This window comes from Eretmochelys imbricata, chromosome 8 (genome assembly GCF_965152235.1).
Source record: "Eretmochelys imbricata isolate rEreImb1 chromosome 8, rEreImb1.hap1, whole genome shotgun sequence".
NCBI classification, from domain to species: Eukaryota; Metazoa; Chordata; order Testudines; family Cheloniidae; genus Eretmochelys; species Eretmochelys imbricata.
Genome location: NC_135579.1, coordinates 52,813,172 through 52,833,342, shown reverse-complemented (window position 1 = coordinate 52,833,342; position 20,171 = coordinate 52,813,172). Strand labels below are relative to the sequence as shown.

General features: G+C 47.2%; 1 protein-coding gene across 1 annotated transcript in view; it reads right to left on the bottom strand.

Annotated features, from left to right (window-relative positions):
• Positions 1 to 11,228: 11,228 nt before the first annotated feature.
• LHX4 (LIM homeobox 4) overlaps positions 11,229 to 20,171 on the bottom strand; it is a 59,094-nt gene continuing 50,151 nt past the window's right edge. The window contains exons 4-6 of the mRNA XM_077824663.1: positions 14,467 to 14,621; positions 13,575 to 13,746; positions 11,229 to 11,623 (exon numbers count right to left, since the gene is read on the bottom strand). Coding sequence (XP_077680789.1) covers positions 11,229 to 11,623; positions 13,575 to 13,746; positions 14,467 to 14,621 — 722 coding nt within the window. The remainder of the gene's footprint in view (positions 11,624 to 13,574; positions 13,747 to 14,466; positions 14,622 to 20,171) is intronic.

Below are 20,171 nucleotides of genomic sequence, written 5' to 3'. Positions count from 1 at the left end.
TCCATTCAAAACAGTGAAGCAGATGCACATTTTGATAGAAACAAATATTTATTGGAGAATTCGTGCACTTTGGATAAAACAGCAGGAGGAAATCATATGTGCTACGCAAAGGTGTCCTATTGTATGGTCCGCCAGGCTGTGAGTACAAGTATGATATACGTTAAAGGCAACTGCACCAGGTGGCTGTAGTAACATAGAAACACACATGCATGCTCTCAAATCAGGAATGTCATGATCTGGTACGGATTAGATGTAGCCGTGTGGCACCAAAAATAAATTGGCAGTTGCTGTGCAGAATAAGAATCGAGCTTATTGCTTTCGACTTTTTATGTTGTGTGTGAAAGCCAGGAAATGTCGTGAATGGTGCTCATCCCACAGAAGCAGAACAGCAGGAGCTGTGGACTCATACACAATTATTTTTTAAATTATTGGTTCCTTTAGGGTAGAAAAGGTTGTGATTCTTATGTGTCCATTTCTGTTTGCTCTGAAGTTGCTTAACCTCTGGCTGTGTTTAACCAAATGACAGCTGCAGAGCGTTGGAGGGACTGTACGTCCAGGCGATAAGCATGTGCCGCACTGCTGAGCATTAGCAGTTGCCTACTGAAGTTCCACTAACTCCAGGGGAACGTTAAAGGGTAACCACAGAACAGAAGAGGACCAGCGGCAATCAGGCTTAAAGGATGAAGCTGGAGAAATATCCACAAACTATCTGGATTAGTGTATGTAAATTCTTACATAGTTGCTGTTAAAAATTAAAGTTTACCTGTGCACCACAACTCATGGTGTTTAATTCCAGTCACTTAAGGTAGATGTTTCAACAGAGACTGAAGCGTTCTCTCTCCCACCTGCCCCCAAGTCATTTTTGATTAAAGCTCTAGAGAATCCAATGGCATATCCCCAACATTCCTCTTGGGAATACAGTGGTGTGAAATTGGGCATGGCTAGGAGGAGTCGCCTTCCTTAACCTAGGCCTTCCACTGACCGAGCGATGGAAACTCGAAAACACTTAGCTGACTGACCAGATCGCTCTGTCTTTATGATTGTGTCTGCAAGGGGCTATGCAAAAGTTTCTCTCCTCCTATGTGAAATGTCAATAACACAACACCATGCAAAGTGTGCCCACGTCGGATGGTGATGCATTGCTTATAAATGGATGTCAAAATAAGTTGGTGTGGTGGTCAAAGGTACACGACAAGTTTATCACCTGGTTCCACAATTTGTCACATGACTGCAATTAATTATATAGATCTCAACTCCATATGTGTGAAGTGTGTATATTACCCTCTCTCACAAGTGTGCGTGTATATAGATATATTGTGCACATATGTTTGTACAATACTGAAAGTTTGTCAGTTGCTTTTGCATCCATCCGTATGTGAGGAGGATATATAAACCCAAGATCACTGTGGTTACATTGCTGTTTATTTTGGATCGGATGCAGTGTTGTACAAAATTAAGACCCTGTCTTGTGCCACAGTGGAGCTGGGTAGAGGTTAAAGAATAGGGAGGTCACCTTCCTGTATTGCCTTAACATGCTGCAGCCACCTTGTCCTTGCCTGGGATTTATTTTTCCTTTCACATCGAAGGTTATCCCTGTTTGCATTTTAATCTTCCTCAGGGAGGTTCTATTTGATGGACAGTTTGTGTAATAAAAAGCTCTCTTAAAATACACGTGCGCATGGATGAAAAGTGGCAGCAGCATTGCCCACAGCTTTCATGCAGTACATTTCGGGAGCTTAGGCCTGGATATGTTTATAGCACTTTAGGTCTGTTTGTGAGTTTGGAGCCCTTCCAAAAAAAAAAGAGAGCGAGACATATATTATTGTTTATAATCTGCTTTATTCTGCCAAACCTTTCCCCAGCAGCCTTGTGGATTGCTGTTTAAATCCCTCAGTGCCTTTAACTACCGATACACAAAGTGGTTAATGTGCATACAAACTAAGCTTGGCATCCACTCCAGGAAATCACTTTAATTGAGAAGCATTAAATGTTAAAATGATTAAAATATATAAAGCCACCACACCCTCGTGTAGGAAGGGCCTTGCTCCACAAGAACCATATAGTTCTAAATACTCCTGCAAGTGTGAGTAGTGTGTGGGCAGGCCCCTGAAATGGACAAAGCATTCGTTTTCCTGCGTCGTTTATTTCATGCTACTGCGGCTTAGTGCACAGCTCTGCTCTGTGGCTGGCGGTGGAAGGCTGCAAGCGGCTATACAGAAGTGCTAAGAGAGCCAACTGGGAGAGGTGTGGTAGGAGACGGGGCCTATTTGTATTCATCATTTCTGTTTCTTCAGGCACGGAAAGCCCTTGTCCCTCCTGTTCTGTTTACCAAAGCAGCCATGTGCTGAGGGCCTCCTGGAAAACCAATGGAATTCTAGCTTCTGAAATCCCTTTCCCGGCACATCCAGTACCAGACCAGCTCTGCCCTCATTGATATCCAGCGAAATGCAACTGAGGGCAATGGGATTGCAGCAGCATAGCTTGAGGCAGAAGCAACGTGCAGCACTGCGGAGAGGAACCTCCCGCCATGACCAGCACTCCAGTTATGTGCCTGGGAACACGCTGCTCAGATGCTTCTGCTTTGTAGTAATGTCCATCCTGTTACTTCATTCCCCAGAACAGGAGAGGTCACAGAGTGAGCGAGGGGCTCAAACAGCTCCCCCAAGAGCTGAGCTGTATAGAGGGAATGGATAGTGGCGGGGGGAAGAGGGAGGTTACAAATTGACAAAATTGGAAACATTGTAAGGCCAGTCTGGCTGGGAAAACCTAGCCATGGCTACAGAAACAAGTGTCATGTTCCATGTAAACATGGGCCAGCAAGGTGGGAGGAAAGGTAGCCAGCCAAAAGGATGCTGTTTGGACCATTTGAAAAACGGTTTGTGTGTCTGTTTTCCTCCTGTTCTGCTTGCACTTTTATCCCCCCTCCCCCATCGCTGTGGGATCCCAGCTAGTGAGGCTGGCTTAGATGCCAGAAGAGGAAGTGTCTCTACTTACCTGTTTGCTCCCACCCTTCCCCTTCTAACCCAGCAGAGGCCAACATGGCTGCTAGCTGTTTGCTTCTCCCTCTCGGCGTCAGCCCCTTTGGTGATGCCCATGCAGAGCTTTGTGGGGTGTGTTGAACAGGTCGGTTTTTAAAGTGAATATTGAGGCCCCCAAAGAGACCCTTCCTGACAGGATGTTTGAAGGAAGGCCTTATTGCCAGAGCCTGTTACTGGTCATGGTGGAGAGGTATAGGTGCCCCAGACTTGGACCCAGCCCCCTTTGTGCTAGGCACTGTACAAACTCAGTGGCTTGACAGTGCCCATTTATTAGTGACCTCTAGTCACCGAGGGGTGCAGAAAGGGATCTGGTATAGTGCACCCCCCCCCCCGCAACGCGCTTAGCTCCCCTCAGCCCGGTCCTCAGCCGTCACGCACCCCCTCTCTCCTCCTTCAGCTGCATCTCTTCCAGCAGCCCCTTCCCCCCAGCAGCGGTGCATCTGCTTTCCCACCCCTGTTGGCCGGAGCCCTGTTTGCGGGGGGCTAGGAAGCTGGTTGAGGCAGGGCCTCTCTTGGTCAGTGACAAAAAGGGTTTTAAAATGGTAAGTCATTCGAGCTTGGATTTGTGGGATCTGTTCTCATTGCGCTGAGAGATCTAGAGGCTTTGAAAAGGTGGTTCAGGGGTTAGGTGCCCAGTTCCAAGGAACTCAGTGGGAGTTGGGCATCCAACTTCCTTTCCCTTCTTTTGAAAATCTCAGACTCAATTTCTCTGTGCCTTGCGTTCCCCAGCGGTAACAGGGGGCAGCTAATAGACACCTACTTCACAGCAGTATGGTGAGGCTTAGGAATGGCCAGATTTGGGGAAACAAGTTGTCCATCTAGTCTGTTATCCTGTCTCTGATAGCGGTCGGCACCAAAAGTACTTCAGAAGATGGTGCTCAGTTCACTCGTCTGGTGAAGCTCTTTGCGATCCTTGGATGAAAAGTGCTACAGGAAGGGTACAGAGTTACGGCTTGTCTCCAGTCTGTGGGCAGGAGAAACGTTAATTTAAACTCGCGGCACAGAAGAAAAGGCAGGATACATCAGCTGCTAAAGAACTTTCCATATTTATTTCACATAGCTTTTCGTTTTGACCATACACATCTCATGCCAACGCACAGGAGGCATAATACAAAGAAATGCGCCAGGTTCTGTTTTGCTTTCCAAAGACACATGGCAATAAGTAAGTTTTTAATGATTTATTTTTTTTCCCAGGAAACAAGACTTTGCTTTTGGAACTGTACAAAATTTACACTGCAATGGGCGGCTGTGGTGGACCAGGGAGGAGGGAGCGTCAAGCTGTGGAAAAGAGCCTGGGGAGCCATACTATGGTAGAAACTGCATTTAAAAAAGAAAAAAATACAAGCAGCTTCCGTGCTACAGGATCCACGATGCTATGTTTGTTCTGGGTCTCTCTTCTGCTGTCAGAGCAGGTGTCTGTGGGCGTGAGCCTTCGGGGGGAAGGCCTGAGGCGCGCTGAGAGCTCATGATCTCAGGCGAGGCTCGCTGCAGGAAGCTAGCTCATTCACCAGCGACTAGCACAGAGGGTGGCCAATGTGGAGGTGCTGCCAGACAGCCTGGCAACGAGGTTGCTGAGCTCTGTTTTTCCCTCAGTCGCTGTGTCAGTGCAGTTGGAGCTACTCCTGCAGAGGTAACCAACCAGCAAATCTGAGCGAGAGGGAGCGCGCGCAGCTGAGGTGCTTTTCATTTAGCTTTCAGCATGCCCAGAGCCCTTCGACAGCAGGCAGTCAACCACAGCCCATTTCTGCCTCACTCAATTTTTCAGCCCTCCAGTTCCAGCTTTTAAAGTGCAATGTTTAAACATGAGCATCTCCCTCCCCCCCACCCGCCTCCACAGACTAGCGATGCCAGAGCGATGAGTTCTAGGCTGCTCCAGGTAGAGGATACCAGCAGGCATCCGTTTGCCTGGTGGAGAGCAAAGAGCTGTGGACAATGGGATGCCTTACATTAGACCAGCATACCCCGGAATGCTCTTTCTGAGGATCTGGCTCTTCAGGGGCCACTAAGGGGGGAGACAGATTACTGTGTGCTTAGTTAATGCAGTTTCTGGTTGAGGGCTGGGGTCATTTATACCAGGCTTTAATCCTTCCTACAGGCCCCAGCCAAATTCCAGTGACTGGAGCCTGGAGGAAGAAGTTCTGGTGCAGAGGGAGTTCTCTGGGATACATTTGCTGGTGACCTTATGGTGTAAATTGCAGGGGCAGCTGGCCACAAGCCAATTGAGTGGCTCAGGGTGGAAGCTACACTCATCTGGCACTCTGTGGGTGCACTCTACAAGGGGCCGCACCTGCTAATAGGGGGTGCCTGGATCAGAGCTTTGGTGCCTAAAACAAAGGTAGGGTCAGATTTCCAAAAGCACCTTAGGAGCACAGGGTCTACTGAAAGGCAGAGGGATCTGTGCTTCACCGAACCTTGGGCTTTTTGAAAATCCACCCATAGATCTTTATGGAAAAGTCCTACAGGATTTAATAGAACATGACACCCTTTGGCCATAGTAGGGTTTGAACCATCCTTTAGAACTTGTACACCTGCACTAAAAGCTACAGGAGGGTTTAAAAAATATCAGCTATCAAGAGGGTCTCATTCTTGATTAGAGTCTACAGCATCTTAGCATCATTTCTATTAAGCCCTGGAGGAAAGAGGAAGCATCAGAAAATCGACTAAGCAGAGAGCGTGAGGGTACGGGTACACCACAACTAAAAGTGTAATTGACACAAAGGGACCTTTCATCTAGCTGGTTTGGGGAACACTGATAGTGAGAACATGGCAACGCAGGCTCTGGCCTGGGGTAGCTGTCCCAGTGCAAGCCCACCAGGGACCTTGGGTACATACCTGGGTTGCCAGCCCATCCCAGGGTCCATGCCACTGGGTCTTTACTGCTCTTGTTACCCACACTAACTGGATGAAAACTAGCCTTGGTTATCTCCCTTCTGATGTCAGTGTAGCGCACACAAACACATTAATGTCGCACTAACCCCACCGTGCCTAGGCTCAAATGTAGCCCTTCCCTAAGTACGCACAGCTGTGATTGACTTCAGGGGCTGTTGTATCCCCAGCTGAATTTGACCCACAAAGAGTACCAAAATGGCATATCATGCTCGCCTTTCTGACACACTCGCCCCTACACATAGCTTCCAGCACCATTTGCATCACTACCGAGGTCAGGCCATGGTTACAGCCATATGCAATTCAAGGCTATGTAGGCAGGATGAGATTTTTCAAAGCCATTTAGAGGGAGAAGGCACCATGTACCATTAATAGAGGGTGGTTAAATTCACTAGACAGAGCTGAACATCTCAGCCACGTTATTTCCTTATACGTCAATGTTCCGAGATGGAGCTGCTACATGCGTGAAGCTTCTCAACTCCCTGTTGTACGCTGGCATTGTTCACTACTTGTATACAGTTCTCTGTTTGCACGTTTTATTGCTTGTAATACAATTAAAGTAAAATGTCTTTCCTTTTCTGATTTTGATCTAATCTATTTGGTATAAATGGTTCTCCTCTCTTCCATGGAGCCATTTCTGCTCACTAGTGACATAGCTTTTTGTTTCCTTTTTTGTTTTTGTTTTTATCCCAGCCCAGCTCTGGTTAGTCAATTGCGGTTGTGTAGCCTCCAGAGGGAGGACAGAAGACTGGTGGTTTGGGGAAGCCCTGTCTTTTGTGTTTTAAATTCATTCCTGCCAAGTTAAAAAGGTAAAACTGTAATAATGCAACCCAAGCACTCCTGTATGGCCAGTAATAGATCATTGTCAGAACAACTTCAGTTCAATGTTCCCTTTTAACATGGAAGCAATGAGTTACTCAGCAAGAAAGCTGGGGATGTCTCAGTACCCCTTCTCCCCAAAAAAACTAATTGTAAAGAAATTGCAATGAATAAACAATGTATCTGCCTCATTCCTTAAGAGAGATGAGGAAACCATTTTGAATGTGGACACGTCCAGAAAATTCATGGTGAAAATGGCACCAGCTCACTCGACAGATCTGAACATGCTTGGGCATTAGGTCCTGTCTGCTTATTGGTTCATGGTGAAGAATGCTTGATTCCTGTTTAGAACGGCTGAGCTGGGAGAGCAAGCTGGATACCTAAGGCATCACCAACTCCTCTCAGCCCACAGGATCATTGTTATAGAAGAGGCAGGCAAAGCCCAGCTCTGTTGTGACATGCTAGTGGGAGGTAGGTTGAATGTGCAGCGCTGGCTTTTGATGCCAACTGAACAAATCTGATGTGGAAGCCCCAGAAAAAGTGAGAGAGTCTAGTTCAAGGGTGATGCATACGTTAGGTTCCCATTCAGTTTTGTGGCCCAAATCAGCCTCCAGTGAAGTCAATAAGCATCTTTCTATTGACTTTCAATGGAAACTGGGTTGGGTGCTTAGCATTCATTTGTGTGCAAGCAGGTCTAAAGGATTCTATGTCAGGGAGTCTGAGTTGGTGGAACCTAAATGCTGAGGAGCCAGAGAAAGGTGTTAGATGGGATATGTGAAAGAAGGGGATGGGGTGTTGTAACATATTCACATATACAGCCTCCGCCAGCTGCTTTTCTAGCTAACCTCTACCTCTTTCCTAGCCCTTCGCTGCACTGAGTGTCCAGTTGTCATAGCTACAGCAGGGGATGTAGGACAGCAGGGTCAGGGAGCCGATCACAGGGCTTTGAGTCTTAGCACAGATCTTCCTAGCTGGTGGGCTGCTATACCCTATGCACCCGGCAACAGTCCCACAAGGGACCATACACCAGCTGGGGATAAGCAGAGTGCAGAATGCTCCAGTCATGCACCTGAAATGTCCCCCCTGCCCACTCCCCCCCGGCCCCAGGGCCAGGAATGACAGCTCTGCGTCAGCTAAAAACCCCTCCATGCCAGGGAATTCAAAGCCAGGCAGATCTGGCAGTACAAAGGAATCTGGCTCTGGCTAGGGCCCCTCCTGCTGCCATTTTTAGGATAATTTTCCTGTCTATAAGGCCCTTGGGAACACAAACACTGTGTTTGGCTAAGGATATTTGATCCAAAGGCAATTCCGGCTCCCCCTTGGCCGTTAGACGTGGTTTGGCTAGGTCACCTTTTGGCTCCACCCAAGAGGCTTGATTTAAGACCTGAGGCTATACTGCGAGCAGACCAAAAGCTGACCCCATGGTGAACCAGGTGAATTGGCACTGCTGATGCCGGGAGAGCACAGCAACACAAGCCTCGCTTTGCGAGCGCCACAGGTGACATTCTGTAGGCGCAACCCCCAGCAGCGAACAAGAGCCATGCAACCGGAAGAGTTTGTCCACTCTCCAAATCAGCCAGGAGGAGTGCTCCGAGTCATGCTGGGAAATCCCCGCCAGGGCTCTCCTGCCACCAGGCGCTACATTTGCAAGGTGTGCAGCAGGTGCATGAGTGAAACTGCAGGGCATGCTTCAAAGCTCAGGTGACAGGGGCCACTTGGATGGAGTGCTCAGTGTGAGGCAGATGAGCTGTGAGACCCACTAAAGCTGGTGAGGGCTGGCTGTGTGATGGGTGGAGAAGGGAAGAACCAGCTGACCGCTGGAGCTGCCTCCAAGCATTAGTATTAAGCTTCATAGGTGCTAGGTGCTGTACAGATGGAGGGAAAGACACAGCCCCTGCCCTGAAGAGCTTACAATCTAATACGAAACCATGCTGTGCCAATAAAGACCTTTCCTCTTGACCTACGTCACTGTCTCCAATGATTCCAGCCTACCCAGCCAACCCCAGACAAGATGCTTGAGGAGGAATGGGAACAAAATCATCTTCATCCACAATAAAAGCTCCGACTGTGGAGAAATCCCAGGAGAGGAAGCTTTACCAAGCAGCTTTGACCCTGTCGTGGTGCACGTGTGTGTTCAGGATTGGGCTGCTCAGACACAGCTCGTCTACGAGAAAGAGGACGTGTCCTTCTAGCTGCTTTAATGTCACAGGCTGTGGGGAAGAGGAGCCCTGTGGCTTCTGCAGATGCGTGTGTGTTTGCAAGAGCCTAGCAGAGCTGAGGAAACACCAGAGCGTGTGAAGATTTCCAGATGAGCCTGGAGCTAAGTGTGCAGCCCCTCTCGGGTTAGCTTCTCCCTTGCAGCATCTCCTATTTGACATTCAGCATCTCCATCCTCTAGCAAAGAGCACTGTAACTCCCACAAAGCCAGCTGCTTATAGAACATCCGTGTGCTCTCCCGCAGCACTGAGACAAACGCAGCTTGGGGGTCACTTCCTGGTGACATGAACCCAAGGGATAAAACCCCTGTGGTGCTGTAAGCAGAATCAGTTCCACCCTTCAGCTGAGCCAGGTTTCTGAACAAAACAGTTGGGGTGGAGCTATTGGCTGTAAATTAATGGAGCAGTCCCACTTCCCAGGAAGCAGGATAATAATCTCATGGGATAGGCACCCGTCTTCTCTTGCACTAAAATCAACAGTTCTACAGTATTTATGTCTCTCCTGCAGACATCTTGACAGTGTGGAGTCACTTTGAAACCCAGTAGCTAAAAATAACCCTTGAAAACAGAAGATGGCTTTGCTATCTCTTTTGCACAGCAGGCTCATCCAAAGGAATCATGCACGAGGTGGCTTGGTTAGTTTGAAAGCCATCTTGATCCTCACCACCATTTGGCTTTATTGATTGTCTTTCCATTACACTTTCTCACTATTTGACTTGCTGTCTGATCAGCGGGTGGCTGAGGGGCTTTATCTGTGGGGGAGCACATGACCTTCTACCAAAAGTAAAAAAGCAGCATCTTATGCACCAGCTCGGTGGAAAATGACCATCAGGGGATGTCTTGAATTATCTCCCATGGATGAATTCCAGCCGACCTTACTCAAGGGCCTAAGAATGAAATCACTTAGGGATTGTCTGCACCAGGAAAATGTATTGTGTTATAACATGTTAGCTCTGACAGTGCGGCAGTGTGGTGTGGTACCAGACTGGGCACCAGGCTGGGAGTCAGGAGACCTGCGTTCTAATCCTGCCTCTGCTATTACATTAGCCTTGTGGCCTGGGGCACATCCCTTCACCTCTGTTTCCCCTCCCACACATGGTCTGTCTTCCTTAGTTAGACTGAGACCTTGCTGGGACAGGGATTATCTGTACAGTACCTGGCACAATGAGACCTCTGGGCCCTACTGTAATATAAACAGTAATGATGTAAAACATGTTAGCAGTCAATGTGGACAAGGACTGTTGGGGTTAGAATCATAATCAGCTGATAAATGCCATTTCTACAGCGCAGTTACTCATGACCACTGACATGATTCTGAACACTGCCGTTATTGAGGGGTTAACACGTTCTAACACAAGGTATTGTCCAGTGTAGAAGCTCACCCTTATGCAGAGGGGCCAGTACAAAGTCGTTGCACCACTTAGCCTAATACTGAGGGCTTAAGTGGCACATAGCCCTTGTGCTGTCCCACTGCACATGGGTAACTTTCACCCATGGTACCTGTCTAGTACTTTGACCCAATGCTTGCAGTAGGACTGCAGCTTGCCCTGATATCCATTCAACTTCATTCATGAACTTTTTTATGCAAAGAGCCAATGGTAATATTCAGTGGGGAAGGGAGGACAATCACATTTTTATACGGAAAAAATCTCGATAGCTTTTCTCCCCCAGGGTTGTCATTATTTACTCGCCCTTTCGGGTCAGACCCCTGCCCATGGTATAGTGCTGGGTAAGCATGGCCTGGCTTTGTAAACACTGCATTTCCGTAGCTATGGGGAAGGTCAGTTCAACTGCCTGTGCACAGGCAATTCATGATAAGAGCAAGGGGCTTGGAGGCATTTATAATTCGTTCAACTCCAAGTAAGAGAGCACCGACTGACCTGGAGTTCATAATCGCCCAGATCTGCTGAGCCAGCCAACGTGTGCTTCAAAAGCACTCAACAGCAAAGAGTCTTTGACCTGGAGAGAATCAATGAGTTTGTATTTTACTATGAGCCTGAAAACCTAGAATCAGATACTGTATGCCAGTGTGCTGTATTCAGAAGGATGTCTCCTGCTCACCCACTCCCCAAGTGAAAAAGGGAAAAAACACCACGCTATCATCTCACAACCCTCCAGGAACCAGTGGTGGATTCCCATTGAAAATAATGGAAATTTTCTGGTGTGGTATGTCTGGGATGCTTGAAGATCGCTTGTTGTCTCTTTTGCTAGTTTGAGCACACTTTCAGGCCAAAAGAACGAGGGGGACAGGGTGGGGAGCAGGAGATGCTTAAAAAGGAGGATGATCCATTTCATCAAGCCAAGAGGCAGGACTTGTTGGAAAGTCTGGATAGCCAACACTGCTTCCTGTAGAAATATCGGAGGTTGGTCCCCCAGCCATTGCTCTGAGTGTCTGGCTCACCCCTTGCCCTCCATGTGCTATAATTCCCAAATTAGTGTCCATTGTGTAATCCAGACCATTGAGCAATGGAGTATGGGCAGGAAGGGACGATATGGAAGATGGAGACTGAGGAATTCCATAGGGGCTTCCATCCCTCAAGTCCTGGTAAGATTGTCCTGTCCCATCCATGGAGAAGCTTCCGTTCATTAACTGTCCACTAGCAACATCCCCAACATTTCCGTAAATTCTGTTGGAGTGGCCAAGCTCAGAGAGGATCTGATCTTCTGTGAAGGAAAGAAGTAAGACTGATTTATGAGTGTAAAACATCCTGTGGTCAGTCAGGACCAAACGCATCTCTTGAGTAACTTCACTGGAGTCAGTGGGGTTACACCAGGAATGAGCTGGGCCAACAGAGCACATACTCAAAGAAAACTGGCCCTCACTGAAGGCCAGTTGTATGACATCCTGAGCCAGATTCTCACTTGACACGAGCTGGGGAAGCTCCGTTGCAATAGAGCCGCCAATTTACACCAGCTGCGCATGTGCTCTCCCTGCTCTGCTTAGTACTTAGCCAGAGTAAATAGTGCAACCAATTAAGAATAAATTCGGAATGGTACCACACTATTTCTACCCTTTTGCTAACCCCACACACCTCCCTTGGTTCTTGTAGTGCCTTTTGTACAGCCAAACACAAGACAGGATTACTGTAAATCTTTTATTCCTCAGTCATACGAAAGCTGGTGGCACATAGCCTCTTTTTGGGAAGGTCTCTTGATTCTCACCAGATGCATTCGCCCTCATAAAGGGCATTGTAAACTAATTATGGACCAGGCTTGATGCACAGGCACTACAGACCAGTCTGGGAGCCATAGCTGGCTCTCATTAGACCATAAATAGCCAAATAGTATCCTGGCTTGTATATTTGCTGCGATGATTCACAGAGACCATTTTAAAGTTAAACTATTGTTAAATGATTGCTTTAAAGTTATTTTTCCAACTGGGTTCCATTAAAATGCTGGGGTTTGACTGATTAGAAAAACGGGGCAGCAGGGAATAGGTTTCTGGTCAGTATCCTATACAGTATTCGTGATTCTTTTCACTCTAGGTGACCATCCAATCACAGTATAACAATGGCCTAAAAAACAGTCCACAGTGATCGTTGTATTTACACTGCAACCTCCTACTTGAGTGTTCAGACCTGGGTGGGGAACTCCCTGAAGAAAGACCCGTAATGCAGGAGGTGCCTGTGCAACCTGCTGATGTCATGTCCCCTTCTGTGCCCAGCCCACAGAGCCTGCCTGCTTAGCTGGAGCTGCAGACTTATGGTTTCAGCTCTAGAGGTCCCTGGTTCAATTTCCAGTGCACCAGCCAAGGTGGAGGCTGTCACACCATCCTTTTCCAAGTCTCCCTGTACTGTCTCTGGGGAACCCCCCCTCCATTAGCTGTGAGGCTGCTGCGGTGAGTCTCGATGACAGCTGAAATGCAGCGGCCAAATCCAGCTGTCATGGAAGAGGGTCCAAGTCCACTGAGCTGTGGCAGCCTGCAGGTGGCTGCTGGTGTGGGTCCGAGTGGGAGTTTATTAACGTATTGAGGCAGGTGAGTTTCCAGCAAGGACTAGCCATTCATGCTGATACGAATCACATTGCCAGGGACGTTAGCTCAGATACACTTTTCATGGGCTATCAGTCCTCAGGCTTCAGGGATGGGACTGATCATGAGTAGAGATGAGGAAAATATTTCCCTTCATAATATCCTATTACACAGTGAAGTGCATCCTATGGTCATTCCACCTTGCCCTGATGCATCCCCACGCTAGAGGGACCATTGCTCTAGGCCAGCACTGCAGTTCTTTTTTTGGGAAGTTCCCCTTCGCTGGAGCTCAGAATGGACACACCCTTAGTAAGTGTGTGTCAGTTCCTAGCTCTGTTGTTAGAGGGGTTTCTGGCCATGCATGACACAGGCCAATAATTAATAATTTTCCTCGAGTGCAAAAAGCCCCAACGAGCCACCAGCCATAAGATTATCTCATACGTCTTCAGATGGGACATCAGTTTCAAGGATCATTCCCGTTTCTGGTGGAAGAGAAATCTAGGCATTCTTCTTCCCAATGTGGGATGCCGAGCTGTGCCTAAGCACAGGAAATCATCCCACTCTGCAGGAAGCCCCTGGGGCCCACCCTGTGTTACAACCCCTCTCTTCCCACCTTCATCCCCCCGGCCTTCCTGCCCCACTCACCTCGGAAGCTCAGCTCACTGTCACTAACCCCACAGTCCTCCGCAGAGCTCTCCTTCTCGTGTTTGCTGCCCCCACGGGTCCTCTTCACACTCTTGTAGAACTGGCCCCAGCGGTGCCGCCCAGCATCCTTCTTCAGCCGTTTTTCTTTGGCCCGCCTGTTTTGAAACCAGACCTGGAGCAACAAAGGGAGAGACAGAGTCCCAGAGTCACTGAAAGGAGCACGTGCAGGGAGAAAAAGATTGGCCTGGACAGAAAAATTCAGGGCTGGTTCTGATCCTCCCTGAAGTTCAAGATGGTTCAGACCCAGGAACCCAGTTCCCCTGTAGCTTAGGGTGCCAAGGCCAGTGGATTCAGAGCTGAACTTCGCCCTAGTCTGAGGGGTTCCAGGTTGGATACAGCATATAGAAATGGGCCTGAGCCACAATGCCCAGATCCAGTTCTGCATCCAAACTTCCCCAAGGCTCAGACCCAGTATTCAGCATTTCAGGCCCATAGATTGGGTCAGTTGCCTTCTGCCCCATGGCAGATCTCCTTGGGATATGCACCCAAACACGCAGTGCCCGTTTTTTGCTGGTATTGAAAACTCACATCTAAATCACTCCTTACTGCTAATAACAAGGGAGATTCAGCTCCTTGGTTCGGATCCTGTGCTGTGATCAAGATGGTGGACAGATGCACCCCCTGGGACAATGCACAGGCACAGCAGTCCAGTCACGGGCTGTCAGTCACAAGATGGGGGCCTTACTGCTCAGCCAGCTTTCCTGGCCTGGCTTCCCTCTGTGCTACCTTGGAATTCAGTGCGGGGGTTGTGCGCCGCAAGGGGAATGTGATGTGCACAGCTTGGTCAGGACAAGAAGGGAATGGAAAAATACTTCAACGGTAGCAGTCTCACCTGCACCACCCTCATGTCCAGCCCCGTTTCCGAGGACAGCTGCTCCCGCACGTGCCTGGCGGGTTTGGGGGAGTTTTTATAGGCATTTTTTAATGTTTCCAACTGTTTGGCTGTGATGGTGGTTCGTGGCCTCTTGGCTCCAGCTTCTGAATCATCTGGAATAGAACAATTTCTTACCAGTTTGGAACAGACAGTGCAAAATAGAAGCTGGCCAATGACCAGCACAGAAGGAATGTCAAAATCTAAAGCAAGACGCAGTTGATTTTAATTAGCCTTAGCTGCGGCCGGGAGGGGTGGGGGCGGGAGATAGGGAGCTTGCAAAATTCAGCCCTTGTTTTTCAGTGACTTTGTCTTGGTAAAACGTGGCCTTCCAGGTCTCCAAGAACGCAGTGTGACGATGCTCCTCTTTCAACACGGAAAACCTATCTAAGGTCCTGGTCCCTGCGACCCTAGTATCTGAGTGCCACGCACTCTGTAATGTATTTATCCTCACAGCACCCCTGGGAAGCAGGGCAGTGCTATCATTCCCATTGTACAGAGTGGGAACTGAGGCACAGATCCTCATAGGTATTTAGGTGCCTCACTCCCATTGATTTCCCTGAGGGTGAGGCACCTAAATACCTTTGAGGATCTGGGCCTAAGTGACTTGCCCACACAGGAAGTTTGTAGCAGAGCAGGGAGCTGAACATGGGGCTGCTGAGTCCCCGTCTTGCATCCTAACCACCAGACCATCCTTCCTCTTTTAAGGATGAACCTGAGAACATTTTAATCTCTTTCCTTCCAATATAACGACCTTGCCTCTTTTTAAAAGTTCCATAGTGTACCAGACAGATTTAAAAAAGGGGTCTCATTAATGAGTTAGGGAAACCCTTCAGCTGGAAAAAGTTCATTGCTCCCATACGTTAAGCACATATCTGGTGGTCATCGCCAGTGTGAACATAGATGGTGGAAGTGGTGCAGTTTTTCTATCACATAGTGTTTAAACGTTATTGGGCAACCAAACCAAAAAACCCCATAAAATCACAAAAAGGGCCATAACTTGAAGAAACATAGTCTAATTTTGACCAACATTGGCAGAAAGCTTTTAAATACAACTGATTATGCAACTATGCAACTAAACTAGTACTCCTGGAAATGTTAGGAAATATTTTGTCCCACGTGATATATTTTATGCATTTTCCTATACTTTTTTGCCTTCGATTAAAACAAAAGTCTGTGGTCATATGACAGTATGAGCTTTTTTGAAACATGTGATACATCTAAATCAGGGGTAGGCAACCTGTGGCATGTGTGCCAAAGGCGGCACGCGAGCCGATTTTCAGTGGCACTCACACTGGCTGGGTCCTGGCCACAGGACTGGGGGGCTCTGCATTTTAATTTAATTTTAAATGAAGCGTCTTAAACATTTTACAAACCTTATTTACTTTACATACAACAATTGTTTAGTTATCTATTAAAGACTTATTAAAAGAGACCTTCTAAAAATGTTAACATATATTACTGGCACGCGAAACCTTAAATTAGAGTGAATAAATGGAGACTCAGCACACCACTTCTGGAAGGTTGCCGACCCCTGATCTAAATATTTGTCATTATTTATTGAAAAGTTTTTCTGTCCGCTATTTTATGAATATTGGCTACTGTCCAATGACTCCTTCACTGGCAACTGATGTTGACGCAGTGCACACCAGGATGAAATGTTTTCAAGATATGTTCCACTCTCTGGGCCAAGACTGGACCTGTGTCATGTATGATGAAGCAATCTACTGCTAAGTACTATTGATTAAATGGAGAAATCAAAACAGATTTGACAATGACCACCTTGAGAAGGGAGGCATGCATCAAGTAGCAAATGTCATGTGTGATACAGGCAGTGTGCTGCCAGAGAGTGGGTTTGAAGACATCCTTGTGGAAGCCAGCATCTTTGGTGCTTCAGCCATGCTCTAAGAGGGAAGGCATATAACCAGGACATTAGAATCCATAAACTTATGAATGAGGCAATGACTCGCTTGAAGTGGGTGGCACTTGGTAATTCCGTGCACAATGATGATCCCAGAAGATTAGAAGAGACATATCTTGGAGGAAGCTCAAACACGCATTGAAGCATTTGAAGATGTGGAGCAGGTTCACAGAGAAAACGGAGTGGAAGCACAGAATGCTCTGGCAGACTTGAACAGCTCCCAGGCATTGCAGCGGGTCATGGATACTTCCATTACCCAAGGGAAAAACTGTTCACATACACTTCCATCCCGGGAAAACTACATTGCTCCCAACCACGGATGGATTACACAGCAGCAAAGAGAGGCAATAACAAGTCCATGGAGCTTGAGACATTTGCAGAGATGATCCCACTATGACAGTGTGGTCATATGAATTATGCCAGATGGGTTGTGTAAATGTAGCAGAAACCAGATCTCTGGAGGAGGAGAAACCAGATATATATTGTACCCAAGCTGATAGGAAGCTTATGCTAATAGGAAGCTTCAGTGGGATACTTACACTGTGACATGGCCATTGAGCAATCTCTGAACAAGGACTGTAGGAATCATCAGCATCTTTGCACAAAAGATAGGGCTCTGACCAAGGATTACCTGACTGCACGTTTTAAGGCAACTGTAACAGCTATGACAAAACAAAGGTGTGGAATGCAGCCTTCAATCTCCACAAAAGCTACCACAAAGCACATGGCTGCAGATGAAATTCTAAGGTATTATGTTTTGTGACTGAAAGAGTGACCAATCCTTTTAGCATTGAACCTGGAACAAGGCCACACAACAGACAGTCACTTGTGAACGTTGCAATGTCTACTATGACTCCATCTGAAAGTGCAGAAGGTTTGTGCTTGATAAGAGAGACTGGCACATAAGAAATGAAGCTGTTAGTAACCAGAAGGCTGCAAAGGGGCAAGGGAGACCTCTTTCAGCCCATAGAAAGGCATAATCTCAAATCATTTGGTAGTCTCAACACAACAATCAAACAAAAGAAGACGCAATCAGCACAAGTGATAACTATTGATTGTCAGATATTCAGCAATGAGTTATTGCCCAGTCCAGAAATGTTGATATCCAGGGTTTGATGACATGTGAGCTGGCACCTGTCCCACTTTCCCTCTTCAACTGGGTGGATCTCTAAGAAAGATCCAAAAGAGCAACACGCTGTCTTGGCTTGAGAAAAATCTGTCATTGATTGAGCTACCAGCATCTAATGAGCTAGCATTAGCTATTCTTGAACTCAGGATGCTTCTGCTGATGGCGTGCAATGATACTGCCAAGTGCAAAACTACTGGGAGCTGTCTGCACACTATCGTCGGACTGCAATGTCAATACACTGCTATTGTGGGTGACAATTATGCAAATGAAGAATCAATCAAATCTGGTGAGACAGCCTGCCGGGCGAATGTCCAAATGCAAGACATTCGGAGCCCCCACTATGTTCATACCATTACCAAAGCAACGCTTGCAGATGATATCAAATTCAAAGAATAAATCTAACATTGCACGCTTTCTTCCCAGTGCCTGGCTCGTGAAGGGTGGACAGAGATTGTCACCTAGTCGCGACGTGTACCTTGCTGGTGGGTTTCACCACATCACACGTGCAGTGAAAGCAGGGCCTGGTAACCATTCTGCAATACGAGAACTCGAGGAAGCAGATTCACGCACATTCTTGCATGTTGCTCATGCAAAGCAAACACTCGGAGTAAACGGGGTGCTGATGTGGTGCTTGGATTCAGATGTTTCATCCATGTATCCAAAATATTGCTCTGTTCTTGGGAGAGATGAATTCTTTTTCAAAACTGGGGTCGGCCAAAAGATGAGCCTCGTTCCCATGAATGGAGAGGCTGGAGCTGGGAGTGGATGTGTCTCAGATGCTGCCAAACATTCATGCTGTCAGTGGTTGTGATGACTCTACTTCAGCTGTCAGTGACATGGGGAAAAAGAGATGGCTGAAGGCAGCAGCTGAGCACCCAGAGCAGTATGTGGTGAAGGAGTTTAGAGCTCTTCTCCTCCCCGCCCCCCATCCCCAGGCAGCAGAGCCATGGGGGAAGGGATGCTCCACAATGTGTCTCTCTCACCCCCAACCCCCAGTCTATGGCATGCACTGAGACTGCTTGTTCTCAATTTCCCACCGCGTTCTTGGGTGCGCGGCTGTGGTCTGCAGTGATGGTGTCTATTCTGTATCCCCCACCCTGATCTCAGTGCTTGTCGCATTCACAAAGCAGGCCCATTCTCAGCTCTCTTGGTCTTAGTGATGTGTCTGGGGTATGAACCAACCATGCCCATTCTCACAACCCTTCTCATCCAGTCTCAGGGCTACATGCCTGTGGCATGCCCATTCTCAGCTCCCTTATGGTCACAGTGCTGTTTGCCTGTAATATGGTATATTACATATACCTGGCAAGGACATAAAAGGCAAGAAGAAGAGGTTCTTTAAATACATTAGGAGCAAGAGAAAGATGATTAACGTTAATGATAACCAGATCCTCAACACAATGAATATTAACACCCAGGGAAAGAACAGTAGGGAAAGAGCAGGTTAAAGAATGTTTAGATAAGTTAGATGTGTTCAAGTCAGCAGGGCCTGATGAAATTCATCTTAGGGTTCTTAAGGAACTAGCTGAAGCAATCCTGGAATCATTAGCAATTATCTTTGAGAATTCTTGGAGGATGGGAGAGGTCCCAGAAGACTGGAAAGGGGCAAACATAGAGCCTGTCTTTAAAAAGGGGAACAAGGAGGACCTGGGCAATTATAGATCTGTCTGCATAACTTCAATACCTGGAAAGATACTGGAGCAAATTATTAAACAATCCGTTTGTAAGAACCTGGAGGATAATAGAGTTATAAGGAATAGTCACCATGGATTTGTCAAGAACAAATCAGGCCAAAACAACTTAATGTCCTTCTTTGACAAGGTTGCTGAGAGGGGGAGCAGTAGATGAGATATACCTGATTTTAGAAAGGCTTTAGACACAGTCCCACATGACAGTCTCATAAGCAAACTAGAGAAATGCGGTGTCTATACATTTACCATAAGATGGGTGCACAACTGGTTGAAAGACCATACTCATAGAGTAGTTATCAATGGTTTGCTGTCAAGTTGGGAGGGCGTATCTAGTGGGGGTCCACAGGGGTCAGTCCTTGGTCTAGTACTATTCAATATTTTGATTAATGACTTGGATAATGGAGTAGAGAGTATGCTTATAAAATTTACAGATGACACCAAGCTGGGAGGGGCTGCTAGCACTTTGGAGGACAGGTTTAAAATTCAAAATGACCTTGACAAATTGGAGAATTGGTCTGAATTCAACCAGATGAAATTCAATAAAGACAAACGCAAAGTACTTCACTTAGGAAGGAAAAATCAAATGCACAGCTACAAAGTGGGGAATAACTGGCTAGGTATTAGTACTGCTGAAAAGCTCTGCAGGCTAGAGTGGCTCACAAACTGAACATGAAACATCGATGTGATGCAGCTGCAAAAAAGGCTAATATGATTCTGGGGTGTATTAAGAGGAGTGTCATATGTAAGAAACAGGAGGTAGTTGTCCTGCTCTACTTGGCACAGGTGAGGGCCCAGCTGGAGTACTGGGTCCAGTTCTGGGTACCATAATTTAGGAAGGATATGGACAAAGTGGAAAAAGTCCAGGGGAGAACGGGGGTTGGTGCCTGTGCATTTAGGCCAACGAAAGAGTGAGACTCGCTCTATA